General features: G+C 39.2%; 1 protein-coding gene across 9 annotated transcripts in view; it reads right to left on the bottom strand.

The window, feature by feature from the left end:
- Positions 1-16,233, bottom strand: part of PRDM5 (PR/SET domain 5) — a 200,146-nt gene that overhangs the window by 171,505 nt on the left and 12,408 nt on the right. For 8 of the 9 annotated variants that reach the window (XM_035702131.2, XM_035702130.2, XM_049097195.1 and 5 more), the window contains exon 2: positions 7,113-7,196. The exons of the other annotated variant lie outside the window; for it this stretch is intronic. In XM_035702131.2, the coding sequence (XP_035558024.1) occupies positions 7,113-7,196 (84 nt within the window). The remainder of the gene's footprint in view (positions 1-7,112; positions 7,197-16,233) is intronic. 9 annotated transcript variants of the gene reach the window in all.

Here is a 16,233-nt window from a genome sequence, read left to right as displayed (position 1 = left end):
ATACATCTCAATTTTTATGGTAAAAAAATTTTCCACCTGGTTATTTCATGTTTCTTTTCTTCATTTTCTAGAGCATATCAATCATGATCATTTTAAATCTAATTTAAATTAATTTAAATTTAATTGCTAATTCTAATCAATATCTGAAATATTATTTATCCTCTGTTAGTTTCCATTGTCCAGCTTTTCTCTCAGATTTAGTCAAATAGTGCTATCTCTTAGCATCAAGTCATTTTTTTAAAAGATTTAATTTTTTTTATTTTAGACAGAAAGAGCAGGGGGAGGGGCAGAGGGAGAATGAGAGAGAATCTCAATCTGATGTGGGGTTTAATCTCACAACCCTGAGATCATGATCTGAGCTATAGCCAAGAGTCAGATGTTCAACTGACTGAGCCACTCAGGTGCTCCTTTTAACATCGAGTCATTTTTAATTAAATTCTGGACATTGTATATTAAGAAACTTTAGAAAATCCAGGTATTGTGTTTCTCCACAGTACGTTTACCCTGACTTTTGCCAGGCAGAGTAGAAAGTGTTCATCACCAACTAATTAGAGAGTGAGCTGGGTTGTGGCAGGCTTCAGCCAGTCTCAATCGAAAATATTCCCACAGCATAGCACTGTAGTGCTTCCAACTAAAAGCAGTACACACTGAGGGCCACTTCTCAGCAGCATGAGACTGCAAAACACTCCACTTTTTGAAAATGTGTGGCTGAACTTAAACATTCTGCCACATAGTTTCATAATGCTGCCAACGTCTTGAGGAGGAATCGGGAATGTTTTTAGTTCTTCTAGATCTCCAAAGTTGTCACTCCAACCTCACAAGCCTGCCAAAAGCTCTACCTATTCCTCTATGCTCAAACAACATGGGCTGAGCTCAGATTTTTAGACTCTTGTCTAAAATCCAGGATCAGCAAAAGTCTGACCAATTTCCAAGTATAAAGAGACTGCAGGTTGTCATTTCACCTCTCCAAGTTTTCTCTCTGGAACCCCAGACATTCTAGTACTCCTTGCTATAACAGCTCTGACATTATACGAATCATTTTTATATTCAATCTGTCTTTGTAATTCTCAGCAGGAATACCAATATGTCCAAATTCTTATCTGACATAATTTTTTTTTAGTATTTTATTTATTTATTAATGAGAGAGAGACAGAGACAGAGACATAGAGAAAGGGAAAAGCAGGTGCCTTGCAGGGAGCCTGATGTGGGGCTCGATCCTGGAACTCTGGGATCATGCCCTGAGCCAAAGACACACTCAACCGCTGAGCCACCCAGGAGTCCCTGACATAAATTTTCTTGCCCTATTTTGTTTTCTTTATATCCACATCACTACTTCTCATTGTATTACTTATAAAGGGTGTTTTACATCTAACTTTCCCTACTAAAACGTAAGTCCCAAGAAAACAAGAGCTTTCTGTACCCTCAGGATAAAATCAGACTGAATATTGCCTAACCATTGTATCCTTCCTTGTTCTACCATACTTCACTTACCATGCCTATTTTTGTTATATAGAAACAATGCCTATTTTTTTCTCTGTAAAGATTCCCAATGGCTTCATTGTTTTGCAGTATCAGAAAAGAGCAAAACCAATTCTACATGTACATATTCTTAATCAAAAACTCTTACTCCCTCACTCTGTTTCCTTACTTTCCCCTCTCGAAGAGAGAGAAATTCAAGATATATTTATTTTTGTTTCTTTCCTCCATGGTTCCTTCCTTTCATTGGGCTGTTGAGACCCTGACATTCATTTCTCTCTATGCTCAACTCTCTGCTGTAAGAAGCAGACCTACCCTCAGGCTCAGATGTGCCCTCTACAGCAGACTGCAGACCTGTCTGTTGCTGTCCAGGCGTTCTGGTATCCTCCATTCCAATTTTGCCTCAAATAGAGCCTGTGAGTCAGGCCACAGTTCTCATCACAGTTGGCAGGCAAATATATTCAGAACCTACTATTCAGGCCCAACTCTTGCCAGTGCAAAGATAAAGATTTAAGAAGAGGAGTATAAAGTCCCCACCACTCTAAAGAACCCACCACTCTAACAGGGGGTTCCAGTTACCTTCTCCAATACAGCTTTTCTGGAGCCATGAACTTAATTAAGAGAGTTATGCTCATTAATGAGGTAGATATTTTCATCTTCAACTGGCTCCTATCTATTCTTCCTTGGTTAGAAACAAAGAGAGATACAGAAAAGGGTTTTTAATTAGGAAATATCACCAGTATGTAAGGTTTGGGGGTTGGGAAAAAAGTTCTCAAAAATAAACCATATTTAAAGCTCAATCACAGAGGGGCGCCCCAGTTCACCTGGTATGTACATTGATTTTGAAATAATAATTTACTATAACTGCAAGAGATTAACAATTCTTACAAACACCTACAAATCTTGTAATCATATTTCTCTAGCTATGTTTTTGAAAGCATGTTATTTACCCAGAGGTATAAAATCTTTTCTGCAGACAAAAATAAATAAAACAATGGTTATTTGATATTTTGTATTTTGTGATATGCAGCTACCTAGTAGAATGTAATGACCAATAGCCCTGGTAATTCTACTAGCCTCAGACATGAAAGATGTTTTCCTAATCAATCTTCAAGGCAATAGATTTAGAAAAGTAAACAAATGTAAAAACTCCTTAAGTGCCAATAAGTCACAATCATACAAGTAAAGCTGACTCCTCTCATCATACTTTATGTACCCTACAATGTGTTAATTCTGGCACCCTTCCAAGACCACAAGTTCCTTAAGGGTAAGAGCATGGGCTTTTTAAAAAAACAAAGCTAAGCCCTGTTTTGTTGTCTTTCTAACACATAGAGATTACTTTTCTATCAAGTTGTAGAAACTTTTCTTCTAAGGTTTAATAGCAAGAAATCAAACTGTAACTAAGTAAAAGAGATTTTATTTTTTCCTATAAAAACATCACCCCGAATTTAAATATTTCACTTGACTCTCCAGGCTCTACCTAGTTCTTTGGGATTCTGTATGTGAGTTTTTAACTAGCTAACAGCAAGAACGTTTTGTCCACAGAGGACCATCCACTATTACTGAACTGTAGAATGGTATTCTGGCTCAACCTGCATCAGATCACACCACTAAATACCCAACTATACCTTGAACTGTTCAAAGACTGAGAGGCAAACATGGACCCAGCATGAGTAGGAGAGAGAGGGGGATTGGATTGAGACCTCTGTGATGTAAATTTTAGGAATGAATGACTCCACTGGAAATGTCAAATGACACCAAGTTCTGAGAACTTACCAGGCTAGTTTCTAGACAAAACTTCCTACAGGTGATGCCAAAGGATGCAAAAGGATGCTTTGGAAAAGGAAGGGAAGACCCACTGCAAACAGAGCAAGAGCAGTTTGGAGGATTCAAGCACACACTGGATTCACCAGTGGCTAGTTTAGAATGCCTGAGTAATAGGCTGGGAGAGGAAAAAGTATAATCTGTATAGTATTGTATATGTGCCAAAATTTAAAGGAATGCATGTACATGAAGCATAAAGACCTAGAGTCTAGAGAGGAGGTATTTGAACTGTGGCTTGAAATACTGAAGAAAGTATTATAGAAAAAGAAGCTCTTGGAGATTTATTTTTTTTTAAAGATTTTATTTATTCATGAGAGACAGAAAGGCAGATGGAGAAACAGGCTCTATACAAGGAGCCTGACATGGGACTCAATCCCAGGTCTCCACAATCAGGCCCTGGGCTGAAGGCAGCGCTAAACCTCTGAGCCACCTGGGCTGCCTGCTCTTAGAGATTTAAAAACAAAGGATGATTGAGAGTTTTAGCCACACATGAATGGAATTTGGTCTTAGAACAAGTCTGAGCGGGTATAGACTAGAAGGAAATTCTCAAGCTCCAAACCACCTGGAAGAAAGTACACAAAAAGACTGTTCTACAGAATAGAATACAATACAGACAATTGGGCTCATTCCACTAAATTATCCATGGGAAGCATTTATCAGACACTGGTTTATAGCCTCAAGCTCTGATTGGCCTCAGGTCCAAGAAATAAAGAGATCTTCTGCTAAAGCACTTAATTCTAAAAGAAAAACAAAAATCTGAGGTTATCAACAAGTCTTAAGGACAGATGAGACTGACTCTCTTCAGACCTGAATCTCAAATCCTGGTGGTCAACACAAAAAGAGGCTGAGGTGCTGGTAAATTCTCTGAAGCCGTGGGCATCAATAAATTTCCAAACTATTCCAAGAAGGTTGTAGCAGATGGTATTAATGCTCCCCACTGATCCCATTAGATCCCTTTATATCCTATCCCAAACTGACAGGGACTCACACACACCAGTGGGCTCCTGGTGCCTCCAAGTTCTTTGGTGTGAAATGGCCACCCACAGGGTTCACAGGTCCTGGCCCTGTCCACTAGAACTATTGGCACCATAAGCAAAGTGCAAATACACACTGAGAAAGAGCTATGCTACATGGTTTCTCACATGGTATCACTTTCCAGAATATCCTAAGGATCTGATTCGTGTTCCATAACCATACACAGACTAGGTTAACTATTGACTTGAGAAGAACAACCTAATGGGAGCTGCACATGGTTAACTTTGTAGCTATGGGCCATATTAGAAATGACTTCAATAACCAGTCTCAAAGTACCCACCAGAGAGGCGAAGCTTCCTATTTCCCTTTAAGAGGACTCAAAGGGCTCCATGAGATGAAGACTGCAGGAGGACCAGTCATCCTCCTCCCCCTCTACTCCTTCTGAATCTGCAACTCCACAGCTAAATAACAAAATTAGACTTTACTAGTATAACTCAAGGCTGGGAAGGAGTTCTTTCAGTTAACTTCATAAATTATAGGATTAAAGCTAGTAGGCAGCAAACCTTTGGAATTCAAAAGGTGTTGACTGTTTTTAAATGTTTCCCCCCCCCAAAAGGTGAACCACTGAGAGAGGTGTTCCCTTGCCCTGCCCCACCCAGCAGCACAGCAAAAACTGGCTGACAATCCAAAATGAAAACCCGATTAGGAGGAAGACCTAGAGGAAGGAGTAGAAGGACGCATGAACTAAGGGGCTAAAAGGATCAAAGGTCTTAGGTGAAAAAAAGCAGGTTCATCAAGGGGAGACTCTTCTTTCTCTTCGGGGTTGCATAAAAAGTACAAATATTACTTATTCAAAACCCAGATATTAAATAAGAAGTAAAAATAAAATAAGAGCATAGCAATCACTAAGTGAATGGAACATCCCCTGAACCTACAACGCATAAAATCAATAGTTCTTTGGGCAGCAAAGTGAAAGGATGCGGAAACCAGTGTGTGAAAACAGGTACCAATATAAAGACATTACAGATCCATGAGAATAGGTCATGTAAAACTAGATTATCTGCTGCTACACTATCAACTACAGAACAGTTCAGAAACAGCCTACTTAAGTTTCTGATATGCAAGTGTCTCCTTCAAAATAGAAATTATTATCATTATCTATTTCACAATATCTCATAACCAGCTGTGCAAAACAGTAACCCATCACACTAAAATTTTCAGAACAAGTATCAAAAGCCCTTAACAACCTCCTAAATAGTTGATATTTGTATATTTATGACTTATTTCGGTTATATTTTTGTCACACAGATGTTTGATTTCTGAAAATTGCATGGTTAAAAAAATTAACTGCTGAGAAAATTAAGACCTTATAGAAAACTAATGAAAGCCATTGAAAATATGTTTACATTCATAAAAATAAACAAAACAGTACATTAAATTAGGCAAATAAGGAACATTTTCCATCTTCCACTTCTGGTGAGGACAATATTATGAATTTCCATTTTCTATCATCCACACTGTTGAAACCTTTCAAGAATCTTCCTCAAGCACTGTTCCCCACCACCAGCAGTTTCAGTAATATTTTGTTTGCAGATAATAGACTATAATGGCCTTATGTGTCCAGTTGGCTAGGCTATAGTAACCAGTTATTTATCAAATAGTACTCTTAGCGTAGCTGTGAAGGGATTCCACAGATGTGGGTTTTTGTTTTTGTTTTTTTCACAGATGTCGTTAATACCTACAATCAGTTGACTATAAGTAGATTACTGCCAAAACTGCAGATGGCCGGCCCTCAGCCAATTAGTCAAAGGCCTTAATTGGACCTGAAGCTGGCCAGAGATGTTCTGCCTCAAGACTGCAATGTCAACTCTTATCTGAGTTTCCAGCCTGTAAGACTGCTAACTTGATCCCAACTTGCCACCCTAACAATCACATGAGCTAACTCTTTGAAAAAAAAAAAAAAGAAAAAGAAAAAAAAATATATATATATATACACCTCCATCGTACTGGTTCTGTTGCTCTTCAGACTCGAACTAATAAATACACATTCAGAGACTTATGTAACTCTCTACCCCTTTATGTTACACCTTTCTTATTTACTGATCCTCCTTATCTCAGCCTCATTTACACTGAGCTCAGCTCCCACTCCACTCTGGAACCTACCAAATACAATTCTTGGAACTGAGGTTTTTTTTTTCCAAGTTTTTGCTTCAATAATCTCTGTATCTTTACTTCTCTATTTCTATCCCTCAGGCCCTTCTTTTTCTAATGATTAGAAAAGACAGTAATAAATATAATTGGCCTAAACTAGGATGAAAATTCTTATACAAATGTATATTTGCATGTACAGATCCCTGCATTAGGGAAATTTCAGACTGCAAAAGACTGTTAACAGAGTCACAGTTCTTGAACTATATGTAAGGTACATTTTAAAGTGGTATTTTCATTCCAATAAAGAACACAGAACTGTTTCTTTACAATCAGAGCTGCAGTGGTGAAATAAAAGTCAAAGGGAAAGTATAATTTCCATTTACAGGAATCAAATTCTTAATCCAGTACCAGAACATGCTTCTTTAAAAATCCAAACATCCTGATGCATGAAAAACTCCTTTTTCAATGATCAACTATAAACTTCAGAGTTCTAGAATTGTCTAATAAGATATTTCAACAGTATTTTTTTAATGCTAAACTTTCAAGTTACTCAGATCCCCTAAAACTGAAACATTCCAGTGTGTAAATAGCCAACTGGAATCAATACCTATTAACTTAGCCTTGTAAATGCACTAAACAGTATAAAGAGACACATTAAATATTTAAAATAACAATGGCATCCTCACCTCCCACATCAACCTGTAATCCATATTTTCATCCAAGTCTTCTGGCATTCTCTTCTCTCCAGCAAAGGGTCCAAATTTTTCACCCTGTGTAGTGATGATTACATTTAAAAGGGGTCAGTGTAATAATCAAGTTACTAAAACAAACTTATTTCTTTTCTGGAAATTTTTTTTTTCTCCAAACCTTCATGCCCAATGAGTGAGACACATTTAAAGTATTAACTAATTTACGCAACACAAAATATTTACATATTTAAAATCCAATTTAATCTGTTTTCGGTTTAAGAGCCCAAGTCCACAATACAGGAGCCAACATAAAAGGGTTAAATTGCTTAACATTCAAATTCTGACAAGGCCTCTGGCAAGTGGTCTTAATGTGACAAGCATTGAGTTTTGCCTGACTTGAGAGACAAGCCCACCAGGCAGAAAATCACCTGGTTTCCATAAAAATCATAAATTCATCCCAATTATGAACAAGAAAGAAAGTAGGCCTGCCATTCTTAGAGGAAGACTGTTCATAAATAAAGTTTAAATTCCCCTGCCAATCTTTCAAACAGCAGAGGCAGCACACTGTAAACCAGAGCCTCTCACAGTATATGCCATAGAGCCCACCTGGCATGAGAATCAACAACCACACTTGTTTCAAATTCACAATTCTGGGCTTCTTAAAATCAGAATCTCTGGGAATAGGGTGCGGGGAGCTGTGTTTTGACAAGTTCACAGGTGAGAAGCACTGGTGGCTGGCCCTCCGCAGTTGTGAGGAAGGCTCCAGGGTAAGAGACATTTGTTTTTTCAACTAAGGCAACCAGAGCAGAGATTGGACAGACAGGCAATGGAGTCAAGTTCGTCCAGCCAGACCATCGTAAAACATATGCAGAGAGGACACTGGGCCATTGATGCCTTTGTAAGAGTCCTCCAAGCCTGCCTGTGCCTAGTCTTCAGGAGACCCCTTCCCTTCCTAAGAGGAAGAAAATGCCAACTAAAATTGCCAGAGGAACTTTGATTAACATTGCTGGAGGCAAAAACAACCACCAACCAATGCCACATTTTGAGGAATATAAGTTACTTAGTGAACAGCAGAAAACCCAACTCCTGAAAAATAGTAAAATGTTAAAGCTTAAAGGGATTAGAGCTAACTAACCCAGCCCCTCATTTTACAAATAAAAAGATTCCGAAAAGCTACAAATAATGGCAGCACCCAAAAGACCTATTCTTTAATGTTAATTTAGGAACAAAAAATAGCTACAGAGATTCCTCAAATCCAGATCATAATCTGAAATAACCCAAGCACAAGCATAAGACTGCTATTTATAGTAACAGAGTTACTATGAATATGCAAGCAAATTTCAGACACTGGAAGCCAGCTTTGCCTCTTCCCTCCTTCCACGCCTCACTAGCCACTTCATGCCAAAACTAGGTTCTGAGCATCACTTCTCAGGCAGATACGACAACCCCAGAGATGGCTTTACTTTAAAAAGTAATCATTTTTCACCTCAACATGGGACCTTACCATTATTTAATGGTAGTTAAGAAAAGCTATACAAGCAATTAAAGAAGTGGGGCACCTGGAGGGGCTCAGTCCTTTAAGGGTATGACACTCCGCTTCTGCTGAGGTCAAGATCTCAGGGTCATGAGATGGAGCTCTGCTTCAGGCTAGGCACTCAGGGTGGGGACAGGTACTCAGCTTGAGATTCTTTCCCCCTTCCTCTGCCCCTATCCCCCTCTGCTCCCCGCTCTGCTCTGCCCCTCTCTGGTCCCCCCAAATAAAGTCTTTAAAAAAATGAAAGAAGAGGGGGTGGAATTAATATATATTGAACCACTATGTGCCACACTGCAAATGTTAGAATTCTCAATATGTGAGAATTTCCCCATCTAACAGCAAAAACACTGAGAATCAAACAGTTTAAGTAAGTTGCTGGATTAAAGTCAACCACCTAGGGATGCCTGGGTGGCTCAGCGGTTGAGGCATCAACCGAAGGCATCTGCCTTCGGCTCAGGGTGTGATCCCACGGTCCCAGGATCAAGTCCCATATCAGGCTCCCTGCATGGAGCCTGCTTCTCCCTCTGCCTATGTCTCTGCCTGCCTCTCTCTCTCTCTGTCTCTCATAAATAAATAAATAAAATATTTTTAAAATAATAAAAAATAAAGTCAACCACCTAGCAAAGATCACAGAAGGGCTTAGGAACCAGTGGTTTATTTTGCTCAGGCACCATCTGCTTCACCATGCCAGCACTCAAAACCCTCACAATAACCATGTGACCCAGTGCCCAGGCAGCTCACCCTCCTCTTCTCACTTTCCATTAACTACAACATTTAGTAACTCTGTTGGCCATGCCTTGCTCATAGTAGTCACTCCATATGTGGGCTGTTGAACTGCCGGAAGAAACTGATGGGCTGCTGTGAAAGCCAGTCAGGACGACAGACCAGAAAATAAGGTGTGTTTTTGGTAACAAAACTGAGGATTTGGTATTAATGCATGAAGTTCACCTTTCCACTCCACGTATCCACATATTTAGCATTTATCAACCACTGCAGAATGTAATAATCTAAGTTACACACTTTCCAATGCAACAGATCTACCCATGCCAGTCAGGTTGTCTCTGCAGTTCAAATTGGGAGGGGGGAAAGAAAGGAATCAATCAATTCAGCAGTGTTCAAAGGACTGAAGAGGAAGGATGGAGACCCAAATAAATGCATTGGAATCAGTTTAAAAGACTGCTTGGGGGACTCCTGGGTGGCGCAGCGATTGAGCATCTGCCTTTGGCTCAGGGTGTGATCCCCGAGTCCCGGGATCAAGTCCCACACTGGGCTTCCTGCATGGCGCCTGCTTCTCCCTCTGCCTGTGTCTCTGCCTCTCTCTCTGTGACTCTCGTGAATATATAAATAAAATATTTAAAAAAAAAAGACTGCTTAGTTGCATGTCTAGCAAGATTATTTAAAAGACTTGCAGCTTTGAAAATTCACAAGAATCAGGACTCTGATTTTAAAGCCTCACTGTTAATAGTGAATGAGCACTCTATCATAAACTCAAAATACCAAACTATAATAATATGGCTTTCAATTTTTTTCTCCACCCCATACTAAGAAATAAATTTTATATCTCAGCTTGGTATATTCACACGTACACATAGAAACACACACATAAAACTAAAATACAAATGTCTTTAAACAATGCTACCCTTACTCTGTACAACATGCTCCTATATTTTATACTCTATTTCACTTCACTTTTAAAAAAAAATACTAGTTCTGACCCAGTAAGTTAATTTCATAACTCATTAATGGCTTGCCATCCAGTTTGAAAAACACTGACATTAAAAACAAACATATAGGAGGCCAATTTATAAGTATGCCAGTGAGTATATTAGCATGATCTGATCAAATACACTTGAGTTTCTGTAGCTGCAAGATTATGGAAATATAAATAGCCAACTCTTAATTATCCTTAGCACTTACAGTATGAAACACTGCAGATAATTAAAATACTTTATATTTGACTATAGATGAAGATTTTGTAGTTACTGGGCCCAATCTCACTGTGAAGCTTTCCCCTGAGGATCCTAGCACCTGCTACCCCCATTTCTCTAACTCCTTGTTTGTCCTTGTTTCTACTACACAAACAGCACTTTCTTATCATTGTGATTTTACTGCATATTCTGCTTTATTCATTAGCCATTTCCCACAGGAATTCTAAACTAAGAGTAAGTCTCTTCTACCTCAATGGGCTTCAAAACTGCTTGGGTAACACACCTATGAAAGGAAAATTTGGGGTACACACCCCACATAGATGTGATGACTTTTTTAGCTGAACCATATGAAACTGCCAATATTTTTTTTTAATTTTTTTTAACTTTTATTTATTTATGATAGGCACACAGTGAGAGAGAGAGAGAGGCAGAGACACAGGCAGAGGGAGAAGCAGGCTCCATGCACCGGGAGCCTGACGTGGGATTCGATCCCGGATATCCAGGACCGCGCCCTGGGCCAAAGGCAGGCGCCAAACCGCTGCGCCACCCAGGGATCCCGAAACTGCCAATATTTTATCATTTTCAAATATCAAATGAACATTTTTCATATGATTCATTACAATATAAATTATATATACATATACATTACCATAATCAACATAAGCTGAGGTTCACAATTAATGACAGGAAGAAAACCACTTTTTCAAACTGTCTTCTTGAAAATTTCAAAATTTTTTGGCTGACTTCTTGTCTTCATTGGTTTTACCCTCTGTGATTAAGATGCTGAAGATCTACTAGCAGCAAGAAAACTGTCAACCGTACTATTTTCTTGCTGTTCCTGTGTGCCTCCATTATTGATGTTTTCTTCATTGCAAGAATTTTCCTAGAATTCTTCCCATCAAGCTATCTAAGGGGTCACTATCTCAAATGCTTACAAGGTCAGGCAAGAAAGCAGCACAACATCTGACATCCAACAGCAAACATGTAAAGGACCTATTAGGCAGTGACTCAGAAGCTGGAAGGGCATGCCCACTTAAGCTTTTCCAGGGCAACTGAATGTTGCTATATCACAATGGAAACCTCACATTGCTAGATATCTGCAAGTGGTTTTAGAGACTCTGACAACTCAAACGAGTGTATGAAATCACTACTTTTCCATGCTGGCAATGAACTCCAAGTTTTCAAAACTCTGCAGGTCAAATAAAATGTGAGTTCAAGACAATTCAAAATGAACTGTGTAGACAGTGAACTGTTCAGGCAAACTCACCTCTCAGACTGGCCCACTGCCCAGCCTACAACGGTGCTTCTCTGCTGTTTCTAAACAGAGCAAATAATTAATCTATTCAGTTTGCCACCCACTGGACTAGATGGTAACTTTTTTTTTAAGATTTTATTTATTTATTTGAGAGAGAGAGGGGAGAGAGAGAGCACAAACAGGATAGGGAGGGGCAAAGGAAGAGGGAGCAGACTCCCCACTGAGCAGAGAGTTGGACTAGCAGTTTGATCCCAGGACCCTGGGATCATGGCTTGAGCTGAAGGCAGACCTTTACTGACTCAGCCTCTGAGGCACTGGACATTAACTTTTAATAAACAAAAAAGTATGCTTATAAACATGGGCCATTTTCTCTCATTTTGCTTAAAATTAGTAAGAAGTTGAAAGCAAGATTTACTGCAGATATCTTCCTTAGAACAGTGGAAAGAACACTAGCTGAGGCTTCACGAGACCTGGATCCTAATCCCTGCTCTGCATTGATTAGCTGGGACACATTCGGATGTCACAAACTTCTGAGCTTTAGTTTCCTCATCTATAAAACTTAGGAATTTGGAGTAGCTGATTTCTAAGATTCCTTCCAGCTCTTAAATTCTATTAGAAAGAGCTTCCAGGGGCCAAATTTAGAACAATTTGAGAATCAAAGAAAATAAAAGAGTTACTGATTGAAACACATTAGCACATAAACACATTAATTCTTAATGATTGTCCGAGAAAGAGAAAAAAATTTAAACCTCATTTGCCATCATCAGAGGGTAATAACATGTTAAAATTAGTAGAGGGAAAGGGGCACCTGGGTGGCTCAGTTGTTTATGCATCTACCTTCCGCTCAGGTCATGATCCCAGAGTCCTGGCATCAAGCCCAGCATCAAGCTCCCTGCTCAGGGAGTCTGCTTCTCCTTCTCCCTCTGCCCTTACCAACCCCCCAACCATGCGCGTGCTCTCTCTCTCAAATAAATAAATAAATAAATAAATACATACATACATACATACATACATACATACATACATAAAATATTAAAAAAATAGTAGAGGGAAAGAACTAACATTTTGTCCCACCTTCTCAATACCCTAGTTCATGAAAACCAGACAACAGCAAATAGAGGGAAAACTCTTCTCTACAGAAGACTGCTAATTTGTAAATAAAGGAGCACTATTCATTTGAATGAAATCACCATTTTGAAAGCCCTAACAATGTAACTGATTCAGGCAAGGGTTATCAATGGATGCTAAAATCAGTAGATACAGGTTGATAGTGAAATATATTCATACAGTATCAGCTCACAGATTACTGGTTTAAGCACAAGGTCCCTTTAAATGGAAAAATGACATTACCCACGTGTTGGCACTACTAACAGTGGGAAAACCAGACATTATATACCCGCGACTATAATGCAATCTGAAGTAAACCATTCTAACCCTTCATTCCTCAGTGTCTGCCATAGGACCTTGAGAGGGGTGTCTGCTGAACTCTACAGGCACTTCCAGGGCGAAAGGGCAAGCGAACATGAATGGACCTCTTCCCCTTTGTCCTGTCTCTCACCCAGCACCTGGGGAGATCCATGCTACCTAGGAAGAGAGCAAATGGATAAAAGACACATGAGAGAGAGGCAAGTGTTTCCTGCGATTCCTGCTGCTAACACTGCACTATTTATTGAAATGTAAAAAGTATCCTGAGGGTAGAGAGAAATATTTAATACACAATGTCAGAGAAATTTAAAAAATTAGTAAAATAATCTATAGCTAACTTCCAGAATTGAAGAAATACAGAAGATAAACACATTAAATGAAGCCCTGGGAGAATAATCAGATAAATCCAGATTGTGAGATACTCTACAATTAGCCAGATCTCCTCAGAAAGTCACTGTTGTTAATATGGGAAACAGGAAGAGGGAGACCATTAAGAGATTTGACAGACATAACCAAATATAATAGGTGGTCACTGATTCAATCCTGGTTCAAAAAACAAGCAACTATAAAAACATTTTGGAGGCAACTGGAGCAATTTAAATATGGGCTGGAATTAGAAGATGTTAGAAAATTACTGTTATTTTTGTTGAATGTTAAAATGATATTATGGCTATTTAGAAGAACGTCCTCTTAAAGAAATATTGAGGGGAAAAATTGTCATAATGTCTGAATTTACTTTAAACTGGCTCAGTGAATTAAAAAATATATACATGTAGATAAAGTAAATTGTATGAAGTGAATCAATCTGCAGTTGCATCATTCATATGTGAATTAATGATAATTTTTCACAGAAGGAGTCTAGGGTCCCCACTTAGAACCAAATTTTTTTTCAACATTAAACAATTGTGCATGTGTTGCTCTTGCAGTACAATTAGGCCTTCAACAAAGTGTGTTTCTAAAAAGTTCAGTATGAAAAAGATCCAATCCTCTACTATGTTCAGTATGAAAAATATCCAGTCCCTACTATGATTGTGGGGGCAGAGATCAATTGCCTTGCTAGATCCATACTCCTTAGTACTGGAATGCTGACCTTATTGAGGGTAGTAATGTATGTAAGTAGAAAAACTACATTTACCAGCTTCCCACTTAAATAGGGAAGAGAGCTAACAACCTGCAGAAATCATTATACAAACCAACCACAAAGGCTCTTATAGGAGGGCTAAGTCAGCTGGCAGGTACACCCTAGGGCGTTGGTTACTTTCTTTTTCTCCCCACCTGAAGTAAAAGCATAATACCTGGAGCTACAGCAGCCATCTGGAAGCCAAGAGCATGCAAAGACTTCCACCTCAACATCTTAAGCCACCAAACTGATAGCAGCAAATACCTACATGCCAACTTCTTGTTATAGGGAGAACCTAATCCCCAAGGTTTAGATTACTGTAGTTGTCTCTAATACTTTCAGCTACCACAGCAAATGTCAAGGAAAAGAAATACACTAGTGCCCAAAATATAACAGAATCATTCTTTTCTTTTTTTTAATTTTTATTTATTTATGATAGTCACACAGAGAGAGAGAGAGAGGCAGAGACACAGGCAGAGGGAGAAGCAGGCTCCATGCACCGGGAGCCTGACGTGGGATTCGATCCTGGGTCTCCAGGATCGCGCCCTGGGCCAAAGGCAGGCGCTAAACCGCTGCGCCACCCAGGGATCCCAGAATCATTCTTTATGAAAGGAGTTCCTTATAAAACAAATATGAAATGGGAAGTGCAGGAAAATTATGAGGAAAAAGTGATTTTGGACATACAATGACCTGCATATAGCACCCTCTGTTAATTCCAACCCTAAGCTACTTGCCTCTCTTGAGCAAAACAACTGCAACTAGAGTATACGGCCAACTGGACGTAAGTGAAGCCTTAGTTTCTGGCAAAAAACTGGTGTGAAGCATTTTCTGCAGGGGAGTAAGTAATAAACTGTAAAACAGCAGAAGAGCCAGTGCTGAAGACTGGAAATGCTGAGAAAATTTTGCAAGTCAGAGATGGGGGAGAGGGCTCCAGCCTACACATTCTTTTCCATGTTTACAGTCCAGGAAAGTACAAGGAGACCAGACAGCTAAGGAACAGAGAATTGACAGCCTATCCAGTGCAGGCCCATGGCGATACAGAGTCCTTTGCCTGTAAGGAAGGACTGACACCACAGAGGGTTTTGTAATAACTGATCTTGGGCTTCGATAAAACAACCGAGGCAAACTGCCTATACAAAGGGGCCCAGCTGCCTGAGAGAGAAAGATTAGCAGAAAAATGAGAACCACTCTGTAAAACTGAACTTCTACAGGAGACAGAATGCTTTAATTCAAAGAAATACCTCAATTGCACAAGGAAATTTAAAGAAATTCAAGTAGAGTACTCAAACACATACATACACACATACTGCTAAGAGTGGGGCAAAAGAAAAAAAAAACATCATTTCCCAACTAAATATTTTTAGAGAATGAGTTGAAAGAGAAATACACTAACTTGAAAATCACTTACCCAGTCAGGAAGTCCTTTACAGTCAGGTGGAAGGAGAGCTACTCAATGATATACACAGACTCAGAGAGAATATTATCCACATGATGATGTGAAAAGGAATCACAAAAAGTCTCTAGCTAAACAAATGAACCAGAACAAAGGAAAGAGGATGGCAGAAGAAAATGAATAGCTGGCCTATAGACACACAAAATCAGTGACAATTAACAGGGTGTGTAGACTATATAGGCTAACTAACAATTCTTGAAGTATATCAGGGATATACTCTTAGAAGTTCTATTAAGTAAGACACCATTTAATCAGAACCCAAGGGTTGTTGGGGAAAGACAACAGGAAGGCAAAAGCATCCCAAAAGTTGCACAGCATGGGGTGGCAGCAGGGAGGGAAGAAGACAGTAATGGAACATCTTGTAGAAGAAACTGTGTGTTTTTGTGGGAAAAACAGTTGAGCT

The sequence above is a fragment of the Canis lupus genome, chromosome 19, assembly GCF_003254725.2.
Source record: "Canis lupus dingo isolate Sandy chromosome 19, ASM325472v2, whole genome shotgun sequence".
Lineage (NCBI taxonomy): Eukaryota > Metazoa > Chordata > Mammalia > Carnivora > Canidae > Canis > Canis lupus.
Note: the sequence above shows the minus strand (reverse complement) of the source record. Positions and strands in the feature narration are given on the sequence as shown.